Here is a 23,240-nt window from a genome sequence, read left to right as displayed (position 1 = left end):
TCTGAAAACCCATATATTACTCGTAAGGTCATATCAAGACCAAATCCACATGAGTCGCGTTGCATTGGCTGCCCTGCATATATGGGCTTGGATATTTTAAATCACCCACCCTCCAGGCCAGTAGGCCTGTAGGCCTGTAGCCAGCCCCTGTAGCCGAATGAATCGGCTACAGGGGCTGGCTACAGGCTACAATGAATGATATTTTATTCATGAAAATGTAGGTTTAACATGATGGTACATTTATAGAATTGAGCCTTTATACATTTTACCATAACTGGTGTATGAATTATCTCATATAATTAAATACATTTGAACGAAAAAATAAAACTAAATTAATACAATGTCATAATTACAAAATTATAAGTTACAAAATGTCCATGTCCATAAAATAATCTTGAATGTCATAATAGCTATTTTTTAATAATAAATTATATATTTAACATTTAAATACTGACCAGGGCTTCTCTTTTAGACTGTTAGGAAGTTTATTATATATTTTTATTGCCATACAAAAATAACTCTTGGCATGAATGGCACGTTGATTATGTTTGTACGATCGCAAACGTTTCGAAAACTAGAAAAATGTATGGGGATGACAGATCTTGATCACGTGACCCGTCGATAGCAAATGTCACTCGGGCTCACAGATAGTAGAAGTAGCGCTGTCTCAAAGGTATGTCGTTTTGTTTCAGTCGCTCCACTGTCCGGGAGACTTGCGGCGAAAGACATCAAAGTCGAGGCGACTGAGGAAGCAGCTGCGACCTGTAAAAGGGAACAAATCCTTGAGACTGACATTGGTGAACTGGACAACCAGTTGTCTCTAAGCAACGTCGTAAAAAGCACAAATTGTGTAGTACCGATAAATAATAATTTCAAGAAACCTAAGAAAACTTTACTAGGTGAGAATGCACGCGTGAAAATCCACACTGGTGCGAAGGCTTACTCAGAGGCATGCAATTATAAAAATGAAAACGAAAATCATTTATTAATACGCAAAACCCACACAGGCGATAAACCTTATTCCTGTGAGTTGTGCAGTTATAAATCTGCAGATAAAAGTAAGTTATTAAGGCACAATAGCACCCACACTGGCGAAAAGCCTTATTCCTGTGAGTTGTGTAGTTATAAATCTGCAGATAAAAGTAAATTATTAAGACACAATAGCACCCACACTGGCGGCAAGCCATTTTCTTGCAAGACCTGCACTTTTAAAACTGCATCGAATAGTTTATTATTAATACATGAAAGCATTCACAATGGCGAAAAGCCTTATTCTTGTGATATATGCAATTACAAAACTGCAAAAAAAGATAATTTAATGCGTCACAAAAAGACTCACACTGGCGAAAAGCCTTTTTCTTGTGAGATATGCAATTATAAAGCTGCGAGGAAAAGTCATTTATTAATACACAAAAGAACCCACACTGGTGAAAAGCCTTATTCTTGTGACATGTGCAATTTTAAATCTGTAAAAAAAGATGGTTTAATACCTCACATGAAAAAGCACACTAGAGAAAAACCTTTTTCTTGTAACATATGCAATTATAAATGTTCACAAAAACATCATTTATTATATCACATGAAAACGCACACTGGTGAAAAGCCATTTTCTTGTGAAATGTGCAGTTATAAAACTGCATCGAAAAGTTGCTTATTATTACATGAAAGAAACCACACTGGGGAAAAGCCTTACTCTTGTGATACATGCAATTACAAAACTGCAAAAAAAGAAAATTTAATGCGTCACAAGAAAACTCACACTGGCGAAAAGCCTTTTTCTTGTGAGGCATGCAATTATAAAGCTGCAAGAAAAAGTCATTTATTAAGACACAAGAGAACCCACACTGGTGAAAAGCCTCTCTCGTGAGAGAGAAGCAATGCTGTGAACTCAGACCAATAATAATAATAGGACCTGATTCATACTCAAATTTTGTCAACAAAACAAAATTGTCTGTTGTTTTTTGAGGGGAACGAGGTAAACTCACACGTTGAAAATATTTAACACCATTAAATATATTCTGTGTCCTTACACTACATCATTATCAACCTATATTCGGCTCACTGTTGAGCTCGAGTCTCCTCTGAGAATGAGAGGGGTTAGGCCAATATTCCACCGTCACGCTGGACCAATGCGGATTGGCAACTTCACACATGCAGAGAATTAAGAAATTTTGGTATGCAGGTTTCCTCGCGACGTTTTTCCTTCACCGTTTGAGACACCTGATATTTAATTTCTTAAAATGCACACAACTGAAAAGTTAGAGATGCTTGCCCCGGACCGGATTCGAACCCACAACCTCCGGAATCAGAAGCAGAGGTCACATCCACTAAGCTATCACGGCTCACACTACACACAACTATAAATTTGAAACGTAAAATTTACTTAGACTAACAAACACATCGCTTAGACTATTAAACACACAAAATATATACATATATACGATTACTTGATCGATGTTTTGTTATGCCGTCGAAGAATCAATAATTTTTAGATATTGTTTTTATTACAAAGGAGATGATCCAAAATTGTATGGAGCCCAGGATCAGTCATTGTACTCTGGCGGAAATAAAAGAAAATAAGTTTTTAACTATTTTCGATTATACAAATCTACGAATTTACTTTAATTCTTTCGTAATAATATTCAATGTCTCCCAAGAAATGCAACACTATAAGGATAATAATGGCGGATTGATGACGTTTTCAATGCAGTAGTCGTTTTGACGTTTGTCGTTGACGTCATGTCATAGTTGCTTTATGGGCGCCATCTTGATATTACTCAAAAACTTGGGTATTAATTTTATTTATTTCTTTTTATTTTGTTAGATTTATTCACTTGTTTAGATTTTAACAAATACCCTGTATTTTAAAATTTTAATAATACGGGATACAAGAGTGGACCTGAAATGCACCATCTCCTTTGAAATAATTAATCTTGCAGTCGGGTAAAAATACTAAATCACCTGTTTAGTATTTATACAGGAAGCTATTTCTGTTACATTTCTGGCTGCAGCTGCAGGTTATTTGTATCACTCTAACCAAGAGATGCCGAGATCATTTTGTCTGCATATCGCTGTCTCGCACATCACATCACAACAATATAGAAAGTGATGTTTATGCTATCTCTGTTGTTGCACAATGTGTACACAAAATGATCTGTGCTGAACCAGTGGCGTGCACAGGTGCAGCAATGCACTGCTTACCCGAACACTCATTACGAACCTGTATTTCCAATTGGTACGCATTGTGCCTACCCTAGTTAGAGACCTTATGCACGCTACTGTGCACAACAGAACATGCGTACTATTACAAATACCTAGACTTACAGGGCTAGTTAAATAATCTATACTAATATTATAAAGCTGAAGAGTTTGTTTGTTTGTTTGTTTGATTGAACGCGATAATCTCAGGAACTACTGGTCCGATTTAAAAAATTATTTCAGTGTCAGATAGCCCATTTATCGAGGAAGGCTATAGGCTATATTTTATCCCTGTATTGTATTCCTACGGGAACGGGAACCACGCGGGTAAAACCGCGCGGCATCTACTAGTATCTTATAAAAACCTTTAGGTATTGATTTCTATTTTTTTTTAACAGTATTAAAAATTTATAAAATAATGGATGTCTTATTATTATCACCCTTGTCCGATAGCCCTTCAATTTCCACTGTCATTGTTATTATTTATGTTTTATCTATACTTACTAATCTATACTAATATTATAAAGCTGAAGAGTTTGTTTATTTGTTTGGTTGATCGTGCTAATCACGGAACTACTGGTACGATTTGAAACAGTTTCAGTGTTAGATAGTTAAAAAAAATAATGTAAATGCCGTCAGAAAGGCTCCTAATTTGTATATTGAGATATCAAAGTTTCAAAATGTAAGTATTAGAAAAAGTTGTGTAGCCAATTAACAACGGCTGTACCGATTTAAGAAACAATAAAATCGGCTTGCACCTTCTGTGAAGGTGATTAAATGCTAAGAAACAATAGAATCGGCTTGCACCTTCTGTGAAGGTGATTAAATGCTAAGAAACAATAGAACCGGCTTTCCCACCTTGTGTAAAGGTGATTAAAAGCTAAGAAACAATAGAATCGACTTTCACCTTGTGTGAAGGTGATTAAATGCTGAGAAACAATAGAATCGGCTTTCACCTTGTGTGAAGGTGATTAAATGCTGAGAAACAATAGAATCGGCTTTCACCTTGTGTGAAGGTGATTAAAAGCTAAGAAACAATAGAATCGACTTTCACCTTGTGTGAAGGTGATTAAATGCTGAGAAACAATAGAATCGGCTTGCACCTTGTGTGAAGGTGATTAAATGCTGAGAAACAATAGAATCGGCTTTCTCACCTTGTTATCGTTCCACTAGATTGAAAAAAATAGTCATGTTTTTTGATACATGAAACTTTTAATTTTTAAATATTTTTTTGACAATACGAGCCAAAACGCTGTCGGCCATGATGGTCTATATTTTAACTGTAACTTTAACAAATCCCTGATGGGCCATACAGACTACTTTAGTATTTTAGTCCAGTACCAACAATTTTTGGATTTATCGCCCAAAAATCGTACGTACTGTTAGTTGTCATGTATCTGTATAACGTTTACACAATTACTATTTAAATTGTAAGAAGAGTGTATTGTTTCAGTCGCTCCACTGTCCGCGAGACTTGAAGCAAACGACTACAAAGTGCAGGCAACTGAAGAAGTAGCTGCGACCTGGAAAAGTGAACAAATCCTTGAGACTGACATTGGTGAACTGGACAACCAGTTGTCTCAAAGCAACATCAAAACATTATGTATGTATGACATACATAGATTAACAAATTGTGTAGTACGGTTATTTGATATTTTCAAGAAACCCAAGAAAACTGTACTAGATCAGAATCCACGCGTGAAAACCCACACTGGTGCAAAGCTTTACTCTTGTGATACATGCAAATATAAAACTGCAAACAGCTACAATTTTTCAAGACATAAGAGAACCCATACTGATGAAAAGCCTTATTCCTGTGAGACATGCAATTTTAAAACAGCCGACAGAAGTATTTTATTAAGACATAAAATAAGCCACACTGGCGAAAAACCCCATTATTGTGAGATATGCAATTTTAAATGTATACAGAAAAGTAATTTATTAATGCACAAAAGAAGCCACACTGACGAAAAGCCTTATAGTTGTGATATATGCAATTATAAATGTTTACGAAAAGCAGATTTATTAAGACACATAATAACCCACACTGGCGATAAGCCTTACTCTTGTGAGACGTGCAATTATAAAACTGCAAACAGCTATAATTTTTTAAGACATAAAAGGACCCACACTGGTGAGAAGCCCTATTCCTGTGAGACATGCAGTTTTAAAACGGCCGATAAAAGTATTTTATTAAGACATAAAAGAAGCCACACTGTCGAAAAGCCTTTTTCTTGTGATACATGCAATTATAAAACTGCAAGGAAAAGTCATTTATTAAAACACAAAAGAACCCACACTGATGAAAAGCCTTTTCGTGAGAGAGAAGCAATGCTGTGAATGAAAATGATTTTGTCTGCATATCGCTGTCTCGCACATCTCATCGCAAAAGTAAAGAAAGTGATGTTTATGCTATCTCTGTTGTTGCACAATGTGTACACAAAATGATCTGTGCTGAACCAGTGGCGTGCACAGGTGCAGCAATGCACTGCTTACCCGAACACTCATTACGAACCTGTATCTCCAATTTGTACGCACTATGCCTACCCTAGTTAGAGACCTTATGCACGCTACTGTGCACAACAGAACAAGCGTACAATTACAAATACCTAGACTTACAGGGCTGGTTAAATAAAAGCTTATAAAAAAAAAGTATTGATGTTTCATTATCACCCTTGTGCGATAGCCCATTACTTCCCTCTGTCATTGTTATTATTTATTTTTTATCTACACTTGCTAATCTATCTAATATATAAAATTCTCGTGTCACAGTTTTCGTAGCCATACTCCTCCGAAACGGCTTGACCGATTTTGATGAAATTTTTTGTGCTTATCGTGTATCTATGAGAATAGGCCAACATCTTTTTTTCAAACCCCTAAATCCTAGGGGTAGGGTAAAAGTAGGGTATGACTAGGGTAGGGGTAGGGTTGAGGTAATGTAGGGGTAGGGTAGGAGTAGGGTAGAAGCAGGGTAGGGATAGGGAAGAAGTGCATCATAAGTCAAAGCGAAGCTTGAGCGGGTCCGCTAGTACTAATATAAAGTTGAAGATAATATTATAAAGAGGAAAGATTTGATTGTTTGTTTGTATGTTTTGAAAAATTCTTTCACTGTTGGGAAGCTTCACTATGTTCTTGATAAAAAATGCTAAGAAACAATAGAATAGGCTTGGAAGGTGAAGGTGATTAGTCTTTAGTCATTATTAACACATATTCGGCTCATTGCTGAGCTCGTCTCCTTTCAGAATGAGAAGGGTTAGGCCAATAGTCCACCACGCTGGCCCAATGCGGATTGGCAGACTTCACACACACATAATTAAGTAAATTCTCAGGTATGCAGGTTTCCTCACGATGTTTTCCTTCATCGTTTGAGACATTAATTTTTTTTCGAAGGTGATTAAATGAACTTAGATTCGAAATCGATAACGTTTCATTATGTAGTAAAAGAGCAACTGTTGAGTTTCCTCTGTTGCCTTCAATAGATTCTTCCTCACAAAATGACTACTACGAAGTAGAGTTGTTTTAAATGACTCTACTACGAAGTAGGGTCATTTAAAACAAATAAAAAGTTTAGCATTCATAAGTTGGTAAACTAAAAGCCTACTTAATACACACAAGTATTTTTGACGACCTCCGTGGTATGTGCGGTGAATTTACAAGCTGGAGGTCCTGGGTTCGATTCCCGGCTGGGCCGATTGAGGTTTTCTTAACTGGCCCAGGTCTGGCTGGTGGGAGGCTTCGGCCGTGGCAAGTTACCACCTTACCGGCAATGACGTATCGCCAAGCGATTTAGCATTCCGGTACGATGCCGTTTAGAAACCGAAAGGAGTAATGATTTTCATCCTCCTCCTAACAAGTTAACCCGCTTCCATCTTAGATTACATCATCACAAGGGAAATTGGATTGGAGTCAAGGGTTAACTTGTAAAAAATACAAAAAAAAGAAAGAAAAAAAACAAATGTGATTTTCACATACAATTTGTTCAAAAAAAAAGGAGGAGGTTCACAATTCAACGCGTATGTTTTTTTTAATTTAATTTTTTTTATTTGTTCCGCTTATTTTCGTCATTATCAAAAAAAATACTTTTTTGTTTAATACGTAACTGGCTTGGCACCGCCTTCGAAGTTATCAGAATGTTATTTTTCGCTTTATAATTTATTTTTGTAATTTTGAAGTCGGTTAAATTTTTCTTGTTAAAAAGATTTTTAGTAAGGTCAGTTCGGCTAAGACCGACAGCCGGGTAAGACCGTTAATAGGAAAAAACACGATGGTAAAAATGCCTGGAAAGATGATGTTCTATTATAGGTACCCGTCAATGCGTTCTAGATAAGTCAATTTCTTCTAGATAACGTAGTTTACGTAAGATGAAAAACGAAATTGATTATTTAGTCGAGTCCATACAGATAATGCCACCTTGAGGAATAAAAATATTTTCAGTATTATTATTGATGGAATATATGCAGGTAAGTTTACTATTTACTAATTTCTTAACACGATAATTATATTCGAAAAGTATATTACACATTATTTCCGATTCTGAAGTTACATTTTTGAAAAAAAAAAACAAATCTATGTGCAATAGTGGCAAAGACCGTATTGGAGGTGAAAATCGGCATACGACGGTCTCCGTTGATTCCAGAGATCATAAACCTTTAATACACGTCTAAGCACGTATTTACACGTGTAATTAAATTTCATTTGAAAATTTTGTTTTATCGTGTAAGTGCTCCATAAGGGACCTCAGCGGCGTCACCGGCGGGCGAGCGCAGAAGCATCACCTGATGGGACCCGAAGACAGAAGCAGAGTAGATGGGCGGTACGACTCTCTTATTTTGTTCCATAATTTGTGCGCCTTTTAAGGCTAGGTTTATGTGTATAAACCATAATTCAAAAACTAATGATTGATTTGCATAGTCATCTACACCCTGTAAATCAAAACTGACTGAATTAAATAAAAGCAGTTGAAGATTTTTAGTAAGAAAAGTCACCTTTACAACGAGCATAAATATGATAATTATGTGGGTGGCTGTAATGATATCGATCATTACAGCCACCCACAGAAAAAACAAGAGATTACTTTTCCCCTACCTAATATAATAAATATTTTGAATACAAAAAACAATCGCTTTTTTTATAATAATGTAAAATGTTTTGTACCACTGAACGGTTATCTATGCCGAACTTACCCGTCGGCCACTGCCCCAGGTATTATTGTTCTGTCTGAAGTATTCATTGTAATCTATGCTTGGGAAAGTTATCCGAAAGTTTAAACTATTATTGCCAGACTCGATCGAAGGCCTTTGCTACATCGAAAAAAAGGGCCCCAGTTGGAACAGGAGTGTTAAGCCGGGTAAGCCCAGATTACAGATTCTACGTATCGGGTAAGGCCGGCGAGAATATGCTCCAAGCTTCGATCAAAATAGTCAAAGGCTCCAAGAGCTTATAAATTTCTATAAATCGTCTGCCGCACGGCGCATAATTACCCAAATCTTAGTATATTCTAACTATGCTAAATTCCCAGAAATCTCAATAATTTAAAGACTCAAAATACTAAAATAGCTGGAACTCCAGGGGCCTAATTGTCTAACGCAAACGATTGAATTTGACAGTTGAAATCGTACGTTTTTACTTGTCAAACGGCTATTTCGGATTGTGTAAGCCAATGGAAAGCCATCGGTTGGGCATAGTTAGTTCATTACGATTAGATCGTTATTTTTATACGAAGAGTGAATGATTTGTTAAGATTTGACAGTTATTTGCGATTGTCTTCGAATTGTGTAAAGTTTTATGTTCATTGCTTATGTCAAAAACTTACGATGGGTCTTGAGCAGGCCGGGTCAACTCTCGAACAAAGTTTGGTTATACCTACGGGGGCTAGACCTGTGGTGTCATCATCCATACGGTTCTACCGTCTGGTAGTTGTAGCAATATTATTATCGTTAGTAGCTCACGCCTGACATAATATTTTGATAAATCTAATACATTTTTAGATTTAAATATGACTTTAATAACTGAATAAATACTTTTCTTCTACAAAAATATAGAGAGACACTCTCGTTGAATATTGTTTTAGTAACGTATGGGTAAGATTTTCTAAACGAAGTGTGGCAACCCGAATTACTTAATAAAAAATAAATATGTTATAAAATGAAAATGGCGTCATTTCACCAAATAAAACACGAATTCACGAATAATAAAATAAATGTTTGCCACGGCCTGTTAATATTTATGAAGACCTCTTCATGGATTGGATTTAAGCAACCTGCTGTGTAATATCCTCGCCATTCTTGATGTTGAGAAGATCTATAAGTCTTTTACGTTTCATCTGAGTGTTGTGGTTTTTCATTATGTTAAAAATAAGACTTTGTTAGTTCAAGTGTCTCTATAACTATGAAGAAGAACAAAAGAAAATGATTTGAGTGTGGTTCTTCGCCTGCCGATGATCCAGAGAAGACCCTACAGAGATTACAGAAATTTGATTCTACAAATTTAGTCTCCGGTATGTACCTACTTTAAGTTTAAGCTAATAATAAAATACTTTAATTATAGCTATTGATCAGATAATGATTACATTAGTTAGTTAATTAGGTTTCTTAGTAGTTTTCTCAAGATATGGGAATTATTAAAATCCTACTAATTCTTATGAAACTCGTGCTCAATTATACAACTATGCTGGGTTTACACATTATGGTGATGTTTGTAGATGCAATGCACCCCAAATAACTGTCTGACCTGCAGCTGTCTGAATGTTTACTTCTCTGGATCTACTGAACAGATTTTCTTTTGGTTATCACAGGTAGCTTAATCTGGGGCAACATAAGGTTAATTATGAAATGGTAATGAAAATAAACATCTGAGAAAAGCAAATTCCATGAACTAATTTGAAAGTATCTGTTACCAGTTCAATATTAAACCACAGGTATATGTACTAAAGGCAGGTAGAGTAAAATTTGAGTTTTATTTTTGAATCTATAATAAGTAGTTTATAATTATGTAATGATGAACCAGAACAATTTGTTAATTTGAAACTACTATTACAAGTTTTTATAATTATGTTAGGCTCTAGGCAGACTAATGAAGAGTATGTTAGTTTACTTTGTACAAAAATCTGTTCTTTGACATAATTATAGAATAAGATGATAAGTGATGATGCAATCTAAGATGGAAGCGAGATAACTAGTTAGGCAAAGGATGAAAATCCACACACATTTTTGTTTCTACATAATATCTCACTGGAACACTAAATCGCTTGCCAGTAGGGTATTAACTAGCCAGCCAGACATAGACCAGAAAGAAAACTTCAATTGGCCCAGCCGGGGATAGAACCCAGGACTTTTGCGTAGTTAATCCACTGTGCTACTGAGGCCATTTCGGCAATATTTTTCTTGCCTTGATCTATAAAAGCTTTTGCCAATAATTGAAGGTTGTTTGAAAGAAATAGCTTTTAGCTATAAGACCTAAGCTTTGCACATTTTATTTTTTTTTTCTTTTTGACAATGTAGCTTCTGTGAACAGTTGAGGAATTCCCTCATCTGTGTTTCTGTTCTATCATCAGATTGCCTCCGGACATTTTAGTTATATTTCTCACCTGGTTCTTGTCAAGGTTTTGTAATAAATAATAATAACAAATGAACTAAGTAAAAATGGCTATGTGATTAGTCTGTCTGCCGTAGAAGTAGTTGCGAGAGGATTACCAACAAAATCTTTCTATAACTTGTTTAAAGACCTTGGCATCTTTAGGACTGCAGCAACTTCTATGTAGAAGAAAGAGAGAAAGAAGAATAAGTATCCAAAGCTGCTCTTAGTAGGATCTTACCAAATTTGGCTAAGCAGGGAGAACAACACAAGTAGGGGAGTTTAATCAATTGTCAAGGAATTCCTTAACCCTACATCCTATAGTCACAACTCCAGGACTCTGTTTGGAGTATTTCTCTCTACCAGGCGATGGACCTGGCACCTGACGGAATGTTAAGATATTTATCTGTCTCTTCATGCGTAGTATGTTTATGTATTTTTAATTAAATTTACTCACTCTCTTAATTTCAGTAATGTCCAGATAATCAATGATTAGACTATTGGACTTTTAGAATAAATTTTACATTGAACTATGAATGGTTTGTCATCTACATTTTTAAAAAAGACGATTTTTAAAAATGTAGATGACTGAAGAAAAAGATTTTGTTTTGCCTGTAAGAACAAGAGAGAGAGAGAATAAGAAGGTAAGTTAAACACCTGCTGTAAAATGCACACTGCTCCAATGTGGGTTGATAGGCTTGGGGTAATAAAGTTAAATTATAAAAGGATCACTATCAGGTGTTAATGATAATGACTGGGATATATTGCATATCATACTCTCTGAGATATAGGGATATAACACCAGCAACAGCTCTCCAGTGATGCAGTAGATAGCATCATTGCTCTTTGCATCTACACGCCACAGCCAGTTGTGGCAATTGAACTCATCATATTAGTGTGATGAGCATGGATGTATTTCAGTGTCTATGTGGTTGTGAGTGTACGCCCATGTTAAATAACAAGTAATGGCCAAAATATTAAGTAGATGTTGATCAATAATCTTCTCTATCTTCCAGTAAAAGTCCCATTAAAATGACCCTGCTGTTCCAGAGATTAGCTCAAACAAACAGACAGATGAACATTTTAAAGAAGTATGACTGTATGTCAGTATTGTATATAGGCACTTGAGAAAACACAGTTATTTTGAAATCACAGACATACACTTAAATTTTATTTATATGTATTGGTGCTGTTCATAAATATAGCATCAGCTGAAACAAACTAGGCATAGTTAAGTTACATTTTATACAGGGTGCTCGGGACTATTTCTCATAAATTCAAGGTGTTGACAAGTCCACTTATAGGAGTTACCTTAGCTACTAGTTTATATTGAGGAGAACTTTCCACCTAGATGAGTTGTGACTGTATTAGGGGTCTGGTGATGAAGACGTAGGACGGTTAAGAGAACTCCTCAACGGTTCACAGTAGCTACCATGTGTTGATAAATTTGTATTGATGAGAACTTTCCAACTAGATGGGTTGTGACTGTATTAGGGGTCTGGTAATGAAGACGAAGGACGGTTAAGGGAACTCCTCGATTGTTGTTCACAGTAGCTACCATGTGTTGATAAATTTGTATTGATGAGAACTTTCCACCTAGATGGGTTTTGACTGTATTAGGGGTCTGGTAATGAAGACGAAGGACGGTTAAGGGAACTTCTCGATGGTTCACAGTAGTAATTAGTTTGATTCTAAGTCAGAGGCAATCAAATACAATGTTTTATCACGACTCATAGCAACATACCTTTGGCGCTAGATCAATATCTAGGATGATTTCACTAAAAATGGAAAAATAAAAATTTTTAATTAAAGAAATTCAACCAACTTCAAAAACATAAAACATACTGGCTAAACTAAAAAGCGAAAAATAATATTATACTAAGTTCATATCATATTATGTTCTAACTGATGATCAGTTTGAAGGCTGTGCTAAACCGGTGTTGTTTTAATTTAAGCTGTTACTGAAAGAACTACATGAAAGAACACTGTCTGAAAAACCTAAATATTTATGATATTCTTACATGGCTTGAATTAATACATCATTGGGCTAGCACCACCTTCAAACTGATCATCAGTTAGAACATAATATGATATATAGAACTTAGTATAATGTTATTTTTCGTTTTTTAGTTTAGTAAGTATGTTTTTGAAGTCGGTTGACTTGTTTTTATTAAAGTTTTTTAATACACATGTTCCTTAGACATTTTAAATTAATTTTCCTTATAGAACTTGGAGCTACCCTAGAGTTATGGGAAATACTCCCGAGCACCCTGTAGATGCTACTTAATCCTACTAATCCTTCATTCATCAATATCGGTTGGTGGGCTTGGAGTTTATAAAGAATATTAAGTATATATAATTTATTTATGAACATTCCTCATTCAGTTGAGCTTTTACTACCCATAACACAAGCTAAGCTTACTTTGAGACTAGTTAGTGATGTGTGTAATGTGTTAATATAAATATTAACCAACTTTCTGCAGTTTGAGAATACGCGGATAAAATATAGCCTATGATACTCAGAAATAACGTGGCTTTCTAGTGGTAAAAGAATTTTCAAAATTGGATCCAGAGTTTACCTGCTAGAACACCACCAACTTTACCTCTTTATAATACATACCAGCGGACGCCCGCGACTTCGTCCGCGTAAAAATCGATGTCAACTTTCAACCCCTATTTCACATTCTATTTTGCAAGTTTTATAACTTATACCTTGTAACTAAAAAAATTAAGGACTTTCCGTACAAACTTTCTACCCCTACTTCACCCAATTCTGATTTTGTTTTCACGACAAAAAGTATCCTATTATCCTTCTACTTATTATGGTCTCAAATCGTCTTAAGTATCGTTTGAATTCATTCTGTAGTATCAGCGTGATGCCCGGTCAAAAAAAGGCAAACAGACAGACAAAAAATAGAAAATATGAGCGTGGTGCGATGACAAAGGAAAATAGAGACTTCTATGCTAAAATTATAATCTTTGGATCTACTGGACCGATTTGAAAGATTGTTTTATCAATAGAAAGCTACGTTATTTGCGAGTGTCATAGGCTATGTTTGATTCCCATATTCACACAGGAACGGGAACCACGTAATGGAAAGCGCGGGGCGTCATGTAGCGAACTTTCTGCGTCTTTGAGAAATTTTGTATTATCTCCAAAACTAATTAACATACTATAAAGGGCAAATCTTATCTCCATAATATCCTTGTGATTATTAAATAATTTATTTTAATAAGGATTAAAGTTTAGTTGTATAAATAATGACGTAATACTAAGTATATACAATTAATAATTTTTAAAACACAAAAGGTACTATATCTGCTAATATATAGAAGATAGATATATGGTGTCGCGGACTTTTTTGTAGAACTTTTAAAGATACATAAAGCCTCCATACATTAATTTCAATTTTACACAATGGTTAAGGCAGCGCATGCGAATAAGTCTGCTTAAGAGGATTTTCGGTCCGACCTGTATGACAAAAACTGTGTTAACTCGGCGAATATATATCATGCTAATATAAAATATAGCCTATAGCACTCCCCGATAATGTAGCATTCTACTGGTGAAAGAATTTTTGAAATCTGACCAGTAGTTCCGAAAATTACCCCATTTAAAAAATGTGACAAACTTACAAACTTTACCTCTTTATAATATTAGTATAGATTAACAACCCATTTTCGGCTCATTGTTGAGCACGAGTCACTTCTCAGGACGAGAGGGGTTAGGCCTTAGTCCTCCATGCTGGCCCAATGCGGATTGGCAGACTTCACACACCTAGACAATTAAGAAAATTCTCAGTTATGCAGGTTTCTTCACAATGTTATGCTTCACCATTTAAGACATTTAATTTAAAAATGGGTTGAATACATATCAGTATAGATTTTTATTGTGAGTTTCTTGAAAGAAGGAAATGCTCAATATTTCATAGACCAACCCAGGACTCAAACTCAGAATTTCATGATAGTTACACTGAACCAATAAAGCAGTTAGAGAGAGAGAGAGAGATAAATAAAAAGAGTTTATTATGTATTAAAATTAAAATATATACCTAATGCTTTCAGCAATCCTGCTTCTTCACATGAATTTTACCCGCATGACGACGGTTTTTAATATAAAAAATATTTACACAATGTCTCAAAAAGCAATCAAAGCTTTCAAAAATAAACAATGTTCGCAGAAGTTCAGTACCAACAAACTCACAAAAAATGAGCCCAAAATTTAGCATTACTTGCAAGCCAGACTAAGAAATTTCAAGAAGATAATTTAAAAGAAGACAATAGAATAAAATAATATTAACACACAATGCTTAGCAAATATAGCATTAACAGATGGAAACCAGGCAATAGGTATGTTAAAATAGGTTATGTTTCATAGAAGCTATTTTAATCCTACACATCCATCATTTATCATTGTCTCCATATAGTAGAGGAGGTATGGAGCTGAGACCCACCACACTGCTCCAATGCTGTTGGTGGGCTTAGGGTGATAATGTTCAATTAATTAATTACCACTATCTGATGCTAATGTTAATAATCGGGATTAAAGGTTTCCCAACTTCAGGATGAGAATTTAACTGATTTTTTTTACATTTTTCATAATCTATTCTTCACATTTTTCACTTAATAAAATTCTTTTAGTTTTTGTTTGTTTTTAACCTGGTGAAAATATGTGAAATTTTGCTATCGGCTTCCCACCTCCAAGATGAGAATTTGACTGATTTTTTTTTTACATTTTTAACCGATTTTAAAAAAAGAAGGAGGTTCTCAATTCGAGTCTATGTTTTTTTTTTCATAATCTATTCTTCACATTTTTCACTTAATAAAATTCTTTTAGTTTTTATTTGTTTTTTAACTGGTGAAAATACATAAAATTTATTCTTTATGTTTAAATTTTCAGGTGTAGCAAAATAGAAGATGAAGGTCTAGCTGTGCCAGTCAGTGCTGAGCCACACAGTTGCTGCTGGCATGTTTGCAAAATAGCACAAGGTAACCTACTTCATCGTTATTATCAACCTATTTTAACAGCATTACAGGGCCAGGCCTTATAGAAAAGTGATTATGGAGCTGAGACCCACCACACTGCTCCAGTGCTATTGGTGGGCTTAGGGTGATAATGTTCAATTAATTAATAACCACTATCTGATGCTAATGATAATAATCGGGATTGAAGGCTTCCAAACGCCAAGATGAGAATTTAACTGAATTATTTTTAACCGACTTCTATGTTTTTATTTTAGTTTTCATTTGTTTTTTAACTGGTGAAAATACATAAAATTTATTCTTTATGTTTAATTTTTCAGGTGTAGCAAAATAGAAGATGAAGGTCTAGCTGTGCCAGTCGGTGCTGAGCCACACAGTTGCTGCTGGCATGTTTGCAAAATAGCACAAGGTAACCTGCTTCATCATTATTATCAACCTATTTTTACGGCATTACAGGGCCAGGCCTTATAGAAAAGTGATTATGGAGCTGAGACCCACCACACTGCTCCAATGCTGTTGGAGGGCTTAGGGTGATAATGTTCAATTAATTAATAACCACTATCTGATGCTAATGATAATAATCGGGATTAAAGGCTTCCCAACTCCAAGATGAGAATTTAACTGAATTTTTTTTCACATTTTTAACCTACTTCAAAAAAAGAAGGAGGTTCTCAATTCGAGTCTATGTTTTTTTTTCATAATCTATTCTTCACATTTTTCACTTAATAAAATTATTTTAGTTTTCATTTGTTTTTAACTGGTGAAAATACATAAAATTTATTCTTTATGTTGAATTTTTCAGGTGTAGCAAAATAGAAGATGAAGGTCTAGCTGTGCCAGTCGGTGCTGAGCCACACAGTTGCTGCTGGCATGTTTGCAAAATAGCACAAGGTAACCTGCTTCATCGTTATTATCAACCTATTTTTACGGCATTACAGGGCCAGGCCTTATAGAAAAGTGATTATGGAGCTGAGACCCACCACACTGCTCCAATGCTGTTGGAGGGCTTAGGGTGATAATGTTCAATTTATTAATAACCACTATCTGATGCTAATGATAATAATCGGGATTATAGGCTTCCCAACTCCAAGATGAGAATTTAACTGAATTTTTTTTCACATTTTTAACCTACTTCAAAAAAAGAAGGAGGTTCTCAATTCGAGTCTATGTTTTTTTTTCATAATCTATTCTTCACATTTTTCACTTAATAAAATGATTTTAGTTTTCATTTGTTTTTAACTGGTGAAAATGCATAAAATTTATTCTTTATGTTTAATTTTTCAGGTGTAGCAAAATAGAAGATGAAGGTCTAGCTGTGCCAGTCAGTGCTGAGCCACACAGTTGCTGCTGGCATGTTTGCAAAATAGCACAAGGTAACCTGCTTCATCATCATTATCAGCCTATTTTAACGACACTAGTTTAACAGAGCCAGACCTTATAGAAAAGGGGTTAGGGAGCTTAGACCCACCACACTGCTACAATAAAGGTTGGTGAGCTAAGGGAGATAAAGTGAAATTCATTGTGGATCACTATCAGATGTTAATGATAATGACCTGGACGAAGCGCGGGAGTGTAATACAAACAACTTACCAACTCCAGGCTGAGAACTGTAAATTTCTTGGAAGAAAGAAAAACTCAGTATCTGATAGCCTGACCCAGGATTCGAAGCCACGACCTCGTTATCCAAAACCACATTGGCTAACCAATATTATAATACTAGCGGACGCCCGCGATTTCAACCGTGTGATGTTCAGTTTTTGAACATCCAGCGGGAACCATGTTTCTGGGATAAAAAGTAACCTAAATATTGCTCAATAACTTCCTCTATCTTCCAATGAAAGTCCAATTAAAATCGGTTCAGCCGGTCCAAAGATTATCCCAGAGAAACAGAAACACAGACAGACAAAAAATTTAAAAGACCTTGTTTGCATTTTAGTATTGTGTATATAATTATAATCACTTGAATAAACTATTGATAAATTTCACTAAAATTAACTTTTATTCCTGAAAAAATCAAGGGAGATTTGTGAAAAACTGTATTTCACGCGGTCATTGTTGCTTGCCTCACCCTACTCAACTAAATTATTTTATGAATGAATGAATGAAATTATTTTAGTGTACAACATGATTTTTTTGAGACGAATATCTTACCAACTCATGGATTCACCATGTGGGTGTCCATCACGTGGCAGAGAGAAAAACGCTGAGCAGAGCTTGGACTTGTGATCAATGGACGTAAGGTTAAAGAATTCCTTGACAATTGATTAACACTCCCCTTCTCTGCTCGTGTTGTTCTACCTGCGTAGTAAGGTCTGCCAAATTTGGTAACCCAAATCTGCACTTCTAGAGAGACCAAGGTCTCTAAGTAAATTATAGAGAATTTTGCTGGTAATCCTCTCGCACCTCTCTACGGCGTACAGACTAACCATATAGCCATTTTAGTTAGTTCATTTGTTAGGTCATAACATTTATTCAGTTTTATACTGTGGTCCTTTGGAATGTTAGTCTCCCACGGGACAGTAAGCACTACAAGTACTATGCTAAAGGAAAATGTCTGGTTTAGATCACGAAATAGCAACATCCTCTGGGATTATCCTCTTAACTGGTAACAATAATAATTATGTAAAATGTATACCTTATCAGCCGATAGACGTCCACTGCTGGACATAGGCCTCTTGCATGGATCTTGTTGTGTTGTACTATACATTGCAAGGTAATGCCTATAAATGACCACGCTGGGCATGCGGGTTGGTCATTCGCAGGCCTAGACTTCTCGCACCGGTATCGCTGCTGCCTGACACCGGTCTGTGGTACTTGTGATGTCTAGCTGAATCAGAATGGTTAAACCGCCATTAGTCGGTCGCCAGAGCCTCGTCGGTCAATCTGCAGGGTGCACCACGTGCAGGTGATGTTGGCAGTTGGAGAGGCTGACTGGTACTAGCCTCCCCCTTACACCCCATAAATGTATACTTCTTATTTATTTTTGCAGGTGCTGTAAAATGAAGATATATTGTTAAATATCATGAGATAGAAATAAAAGATGAAGATCTAGCTGTACCCGTCCCGAGCCACACTACTGCAGCCACGTTGCTGCTGGCATTTTTGCAAAATAGCACAAGGTAACTTGCTTTATTCATTCGGCTTAGGTTGATATTATTAGATTGATTAATGATCACTATCAGAAATGTTAATGATAATGACCGGGTTCGACGGCTTAACATGCTCTCTGAGGCACGGGGGTGTGACACCACCAACTTCCCAACTCCAGACTAAGAATTTGTTAGCAGAAGCAAAAACTCAGTATCTCTTAAAGACAGAACCAGGATCTCGTGATCCAAAACACATGGGCTAGCTACTGAACCAACAAGGTAGTTTTGACCTGCTTAATAACAATGAACTACATGTTTCCTAGATACACTTACAGTTTTGTTTTTAAAAACTGTAAGTGTATCTAGTAGTATCTCACAAATGTCCCTGAAGAGAATAGGAATTCTTATCTATACTTCTATACTAATATTATAAAGAGGTAAAGTTTGTAAGTTTGTAAGTTTGTCACATTTTTTAAATGGGGTAATCTTCGGAACTACTGGTCCGATTTTAAAAATTCTTTCACCAGTAGAATTCTACATTATCGGGGAGTGCTATAGGCTATATTTTATATTGGTATCGTATATATTAGCCGAGTTATCACAGTTTTTGTCATACAGGTCGGACTGAAAATCCTCTTAAACAGACTTATTCGCATGCGCTGCCTTAACTATTGTGTAAAATTGAAATTAATGTATGGAGACTTTATGTATCTTTAAAAGTTCTACAAAAAAGTCCGCGACACCATATATCTATCTTCTATATATTAGCAGATATAGTACCTTTTGTGTTTTAAAAATTATTAATTGTATATACTTAGTATTACGTCATTATTTATACAACTAAACTTTAATCCTTATTAAAATAAATTATTTAATAACCACAAGGATATTATAGAGATAAGATTTGCCCTTTACAGTATGTTAATTACTTAAATAGTTTCGGAGATAATACAAAATTTCTAAAAGACGCAGAAATTCCGCTATATGACGCCCGGCACTTTCATTTACGTCGTTCCCGTTCCCGTGTGAATATGGGGATCAAACATAGCCTATGACACTCGCAAATAACGTAGCTTTCTATTGGTAAAACAATTTTCCAAATCGGTCCAGTAGATCCAGAGATTACCTTCTACAACCACACGAACTTTACCTCTTTATATTATTAGCATAGAAGTCTCTATTTCTCTTGGTCATACCACCACTCTCGAAGGACTGGACCGATTTTGCTAAGGGTAGGAGTAAGATAGAGAAGTTACAGGGTAGGGTAGGGTAGGGTACGGGTAGGGAAGCGTAGGGGTAGTGTAGGGGTAGGGTAGGTTTGGGCCGGGTTTACGGTAGTGGTAAGGGAGGGGTAGAGGTAGGGTAGTGGTAGGGTAGTGGTAGGATAGAGGTACGGGTAGGATAGGGAAGTGGTAGGGTAGGGGTAAGATAGGCGTGAGATAGGGGTACGGGTTGGATAGGGGTAGGAAAGGGATAGGGTACGGGGAGGGTAGGGGTAGGATTGGGGTAGGGTGTAGGTAAGGTAGGGTAGGGGTAGGTTTGGGATAGGGTAGGGGTAGGGTGAGGGTAGGGTAGGGGTAGGTTAGGGTAGATGTAGGGGTTGGGTAGGGTACGGTTGGGGTAGGGGTTGGGTAGTGTAGGGGTAGGGTAGGGTAGGGGTAGTAGTAAAGTTGACATCGAAATTTACGCGGACGAAGTCGCGGGCGTCCGCTAGTTATATATAATTATGTAAATATTTATTTTCAGTGCATTTTAAAAAGTCATGTTAAATGAAATTTTCTATTACAGGTCACAACAATTGATGTAACAAATATAATCAATGGACCAGGCACCTGCACCGTGATTCTTTGGAATACTAAAATTCGTCTCTTTATGTCTGTACTTCTCATAATGAAAAATGTCACGTTTTTATGAAAGAAATAATGGAATCAAATAATAAATAAAACAAGCATATGCTGGAAGTCCTCAGAAACAGCTCCGACTTTGATGATTTTTTTTAAAGTCATGTTTTTTATGTTATTTAAAATCAGAAATGTTTTGGTGGACGAAATTATTTAAATTGTTAAAAAATATCTATGCTATTTATACATATTTTTTTTTTAAATACAACCGACTTCAAAAATACAAACTTATGCAGAAAACTAACAAACGAAAGAAAATATTATAATATTTTCTATCTATTGATCACTTTGAAGGCGGTGCCAATGTTCCAATTAATGGGCCGACAATTAGTAATCTATTGTTTACTAGCTATAGGGCTCGAATTGCTTTTTCATATCTTTAAAAGACTATCTTCGGAATGAACCCTTTATAATAAAAAGTATTATCAAAATCGGACCACTCAATAAAAAGTTATACTTGGTTGTATACTAAAATTAATGGTTAAACAATCAATCATCCCCTGTTTTCGTAATGTAAAACCAAGAATAACTGTTAACATGAGTAGTCCGATTTTGATAATTCTTTTGATTGATCATTCTTGATTGTTTTAGTTTAAAACCAAGCATGTCTTCGAATTCCGATTTGAATAACTTTGTTTTAAATAGAAAGGGTATATTCCGACAATGGTCCCAAATCATTATAAATTTAAAAAAAACGAAGATGACTGGTTATTTTCCCATTAATTGTGTTGTAAAACTATGCGTAACTTATTACGAAGTGGTCCGATTTCGTAAATTATTTATAGATTGTAAAGGTATTTTGATTGTAAAGCTCCCATATAAATTTTAAAAAACAATTCCAATCCTAAATGTGCGATTGATTGTTTTCTCATTCATTTTAATGTAAAACCAAGCATAACTTTTTATTGGGTGGTTCTATTTTGATTATTCTTTTTTTGATAGAAAGGGTATATTCCTAAAAGTCTCATAAAATGTTGGAAAACAATTTCAAACCTAATAGTAGGAAAATAGAAGATGATTAATTGTTTTTCCATTTATTGTAATGCGTAACTTTTTACTGAGTGGACCTATTTTGAAAATTCTTTACTTTTTGTAAAGGGTTTATTTCGAAGTAGGTCCCATATAAATTTCGGAAAACAATTCGAATCCTTAAGGTGGAAAAAAACTGTACGATTGATTGCCTACCCATTAATTGTACAATTGGCACCGGCTTCAAAGTAATCAGTAGATATAAAATATTATAATGTTTTCTTCAGCTTATTAGTTTACTGCATAACTTTGTGTTTTTGAAGTCGGTAGTGTTTGTTTTTTAATTATTTATTATATAAATAGCATAACTATTGTTAAATAGTATAAATCGTTCCATCCTCACTCCTAAAGGTTTCTGATTTCAAATAATATGAAGAAACAAACTGAACAAAAAAAATCATCAAAATCAGAGCTGTTCCTGAGGAAGTAGAGGGTAAATGCTCTATTGATTCGCCTAAAAGTAATATTATGATTTTTTATCGCATTAGGTTGTAAAGTTCGGCTAGTGAAAGTAGAGACTGAAATTGCCCGCCAAATTTAAAAATCATATAAACAAAGTAAAAAAACATGCGTTTTCATAATTTACTTAAATTAGTTTTTATTTGTGAATACATTATTACCTATACTATAAGTGTTAAACTCAGTTATTCCAATATTTGCACTATAATTTTGAGAATTTACTCCGATTTTTTAAAATTTGGCGGGTGATTTCAGTTTCTACTTTTATTAGCCAAATTCTAATAATTAAAAATTTTATTGTTTATGAAATTTATACTAATTAGAAAGAGGAAGAATTTGATTATTTGTTTGTTTGCATTGAATAGGCTCTGAAACTACTTTGCTGATTTAAAAATTTCTTACAGCATTATAATCATGGATTAGGCCATAATTGTTATCTCTGTATTCCCACGGGAACGAGAACTACGCTGGTGAAACTGCGTGACGTTTGCATAGTTTATCATATGTACAAATATCCCGACAATCTATATTTTTATGTATGAATTGGTTAAGTTATAATTGACTTGATTTTCCCAAATATATCAGTGAAGTCACCCAATTGATGCATAGATATATTTTTATTTTGGTTTTCATTTTACTTACTTACTAAAATTTAGTTTTAGAAGCAAAATGAATATATGTAGATTACATTTTAGGTGCTGATGTTTACTTAGTTATTGATTAAGTGCATAAGATTTTTTATTTGATAATAAAGACATTTCAACTTGAAACTGTTATTCTTTCTATTGTTTAATTTATTATATACAATTACTTGTTACTAAAAATTTGTGCTATTATATTGTTTTTAATATTTTCACAGTTCAGCTTTTGGGGACGGAGTGGTTTTAAAATAAATATTTTTAAAAATCTGTTTAAATTAATTAATTAATCGACAGAGTTTATAAATATCTGTTTAAATTAATTAATTAATCGAAATGGTTTTTAAAAATATTTATTTTAAAGCTATTCC

At 34.9% G+C, this 23,240-nt stretch overlaps 2 protein-coding genes and 1 long non-coding RNA gene across 10 annotated transcripts in view; all 3 read left to right on the top strand.

Moving 5' to 3' along the window:
• LOC112055434 (zinc finger protein 271-like) overlaps window positions 1-5,867 on the top strand; it is a 74,929-nt gene extending 69,062 nt beyond the window's left edge. For 3 of the 4 annotated variants that reach the window (XM_052890196.1, XM_052890195.1, XM_052890197.1), the window contains exons 8-9: window positions 693-1,058; window positions 4,652-5,867. In XM_052890196.1, the coding sequence (XP_052746156.1) occupies window positions 693-1,058; window positions 4,652-5,538 (1,253 nt within the window). In that variant the 3' untranslated portion in view covers window positions 5,539-5,867. The remainder of the gene's footprint in view (window positions 1-692; window positions 1,059-4,651) is intronic. The other variant, XM_052890199.1, reaches the window with a different exon arrangement.
• The window catches only part of LOC128199675 (zinc finger protein 271-like), a 65,325-nt gene that overhangs the window by 14,725 nt on the left and 27,360 nt on the right, over window positions 1-23,240 (top strand). The gene's annotated exons all lie outside the window — the stretch shown is intronic.
• LOC128199678 (uncharacterized) lies at window positions 8,770-23,007 on the top strand. Of its 4 annotated transcripts, XR_008252259.1 has the most exons (9): window positions 8,770-9,694; window positions 11,242-11,414; window positions 14,836-15,120; window positions 15,671-15,759; window positions 16,074-16,162; window positions 16,556-16,644; window positions 17,038-17,126; window positions 18,743-18,872; window positions 20,631-23,007. It is a non-coding gene; the product is annotated as an uncharacterized LOC128199678 (long non-coding RNA). The 4 variants fall into 4 exon arrangements; XR_008252261.1 differs by lacking the exon at window positions 11,242-11,414; XR_008252258.1 differs by lacking the exons at window positions 8,770-9,694; window positions 11,242-11,414 and having other exon boundaries at window positions 11,437-15,120.

This window comes from Bicyclus anynana, chromosome 27, assembly GCF_947172395.1.
Source record: "Bicyclus anynana chromosome 27, ilBicAnyn1.1, whole genome shotgun sequence".
In the NCBI taxonomy this organism is placed as follows: Eukaryota; Metazoa; Arthropoda; class Insecta; order Lepidoptera; family Nymphalidae; genus Bicyclus; species Bicyclus anynana.
This window is presented reverse-complemented; position numbering and strand designations above follow the sequence as displayed.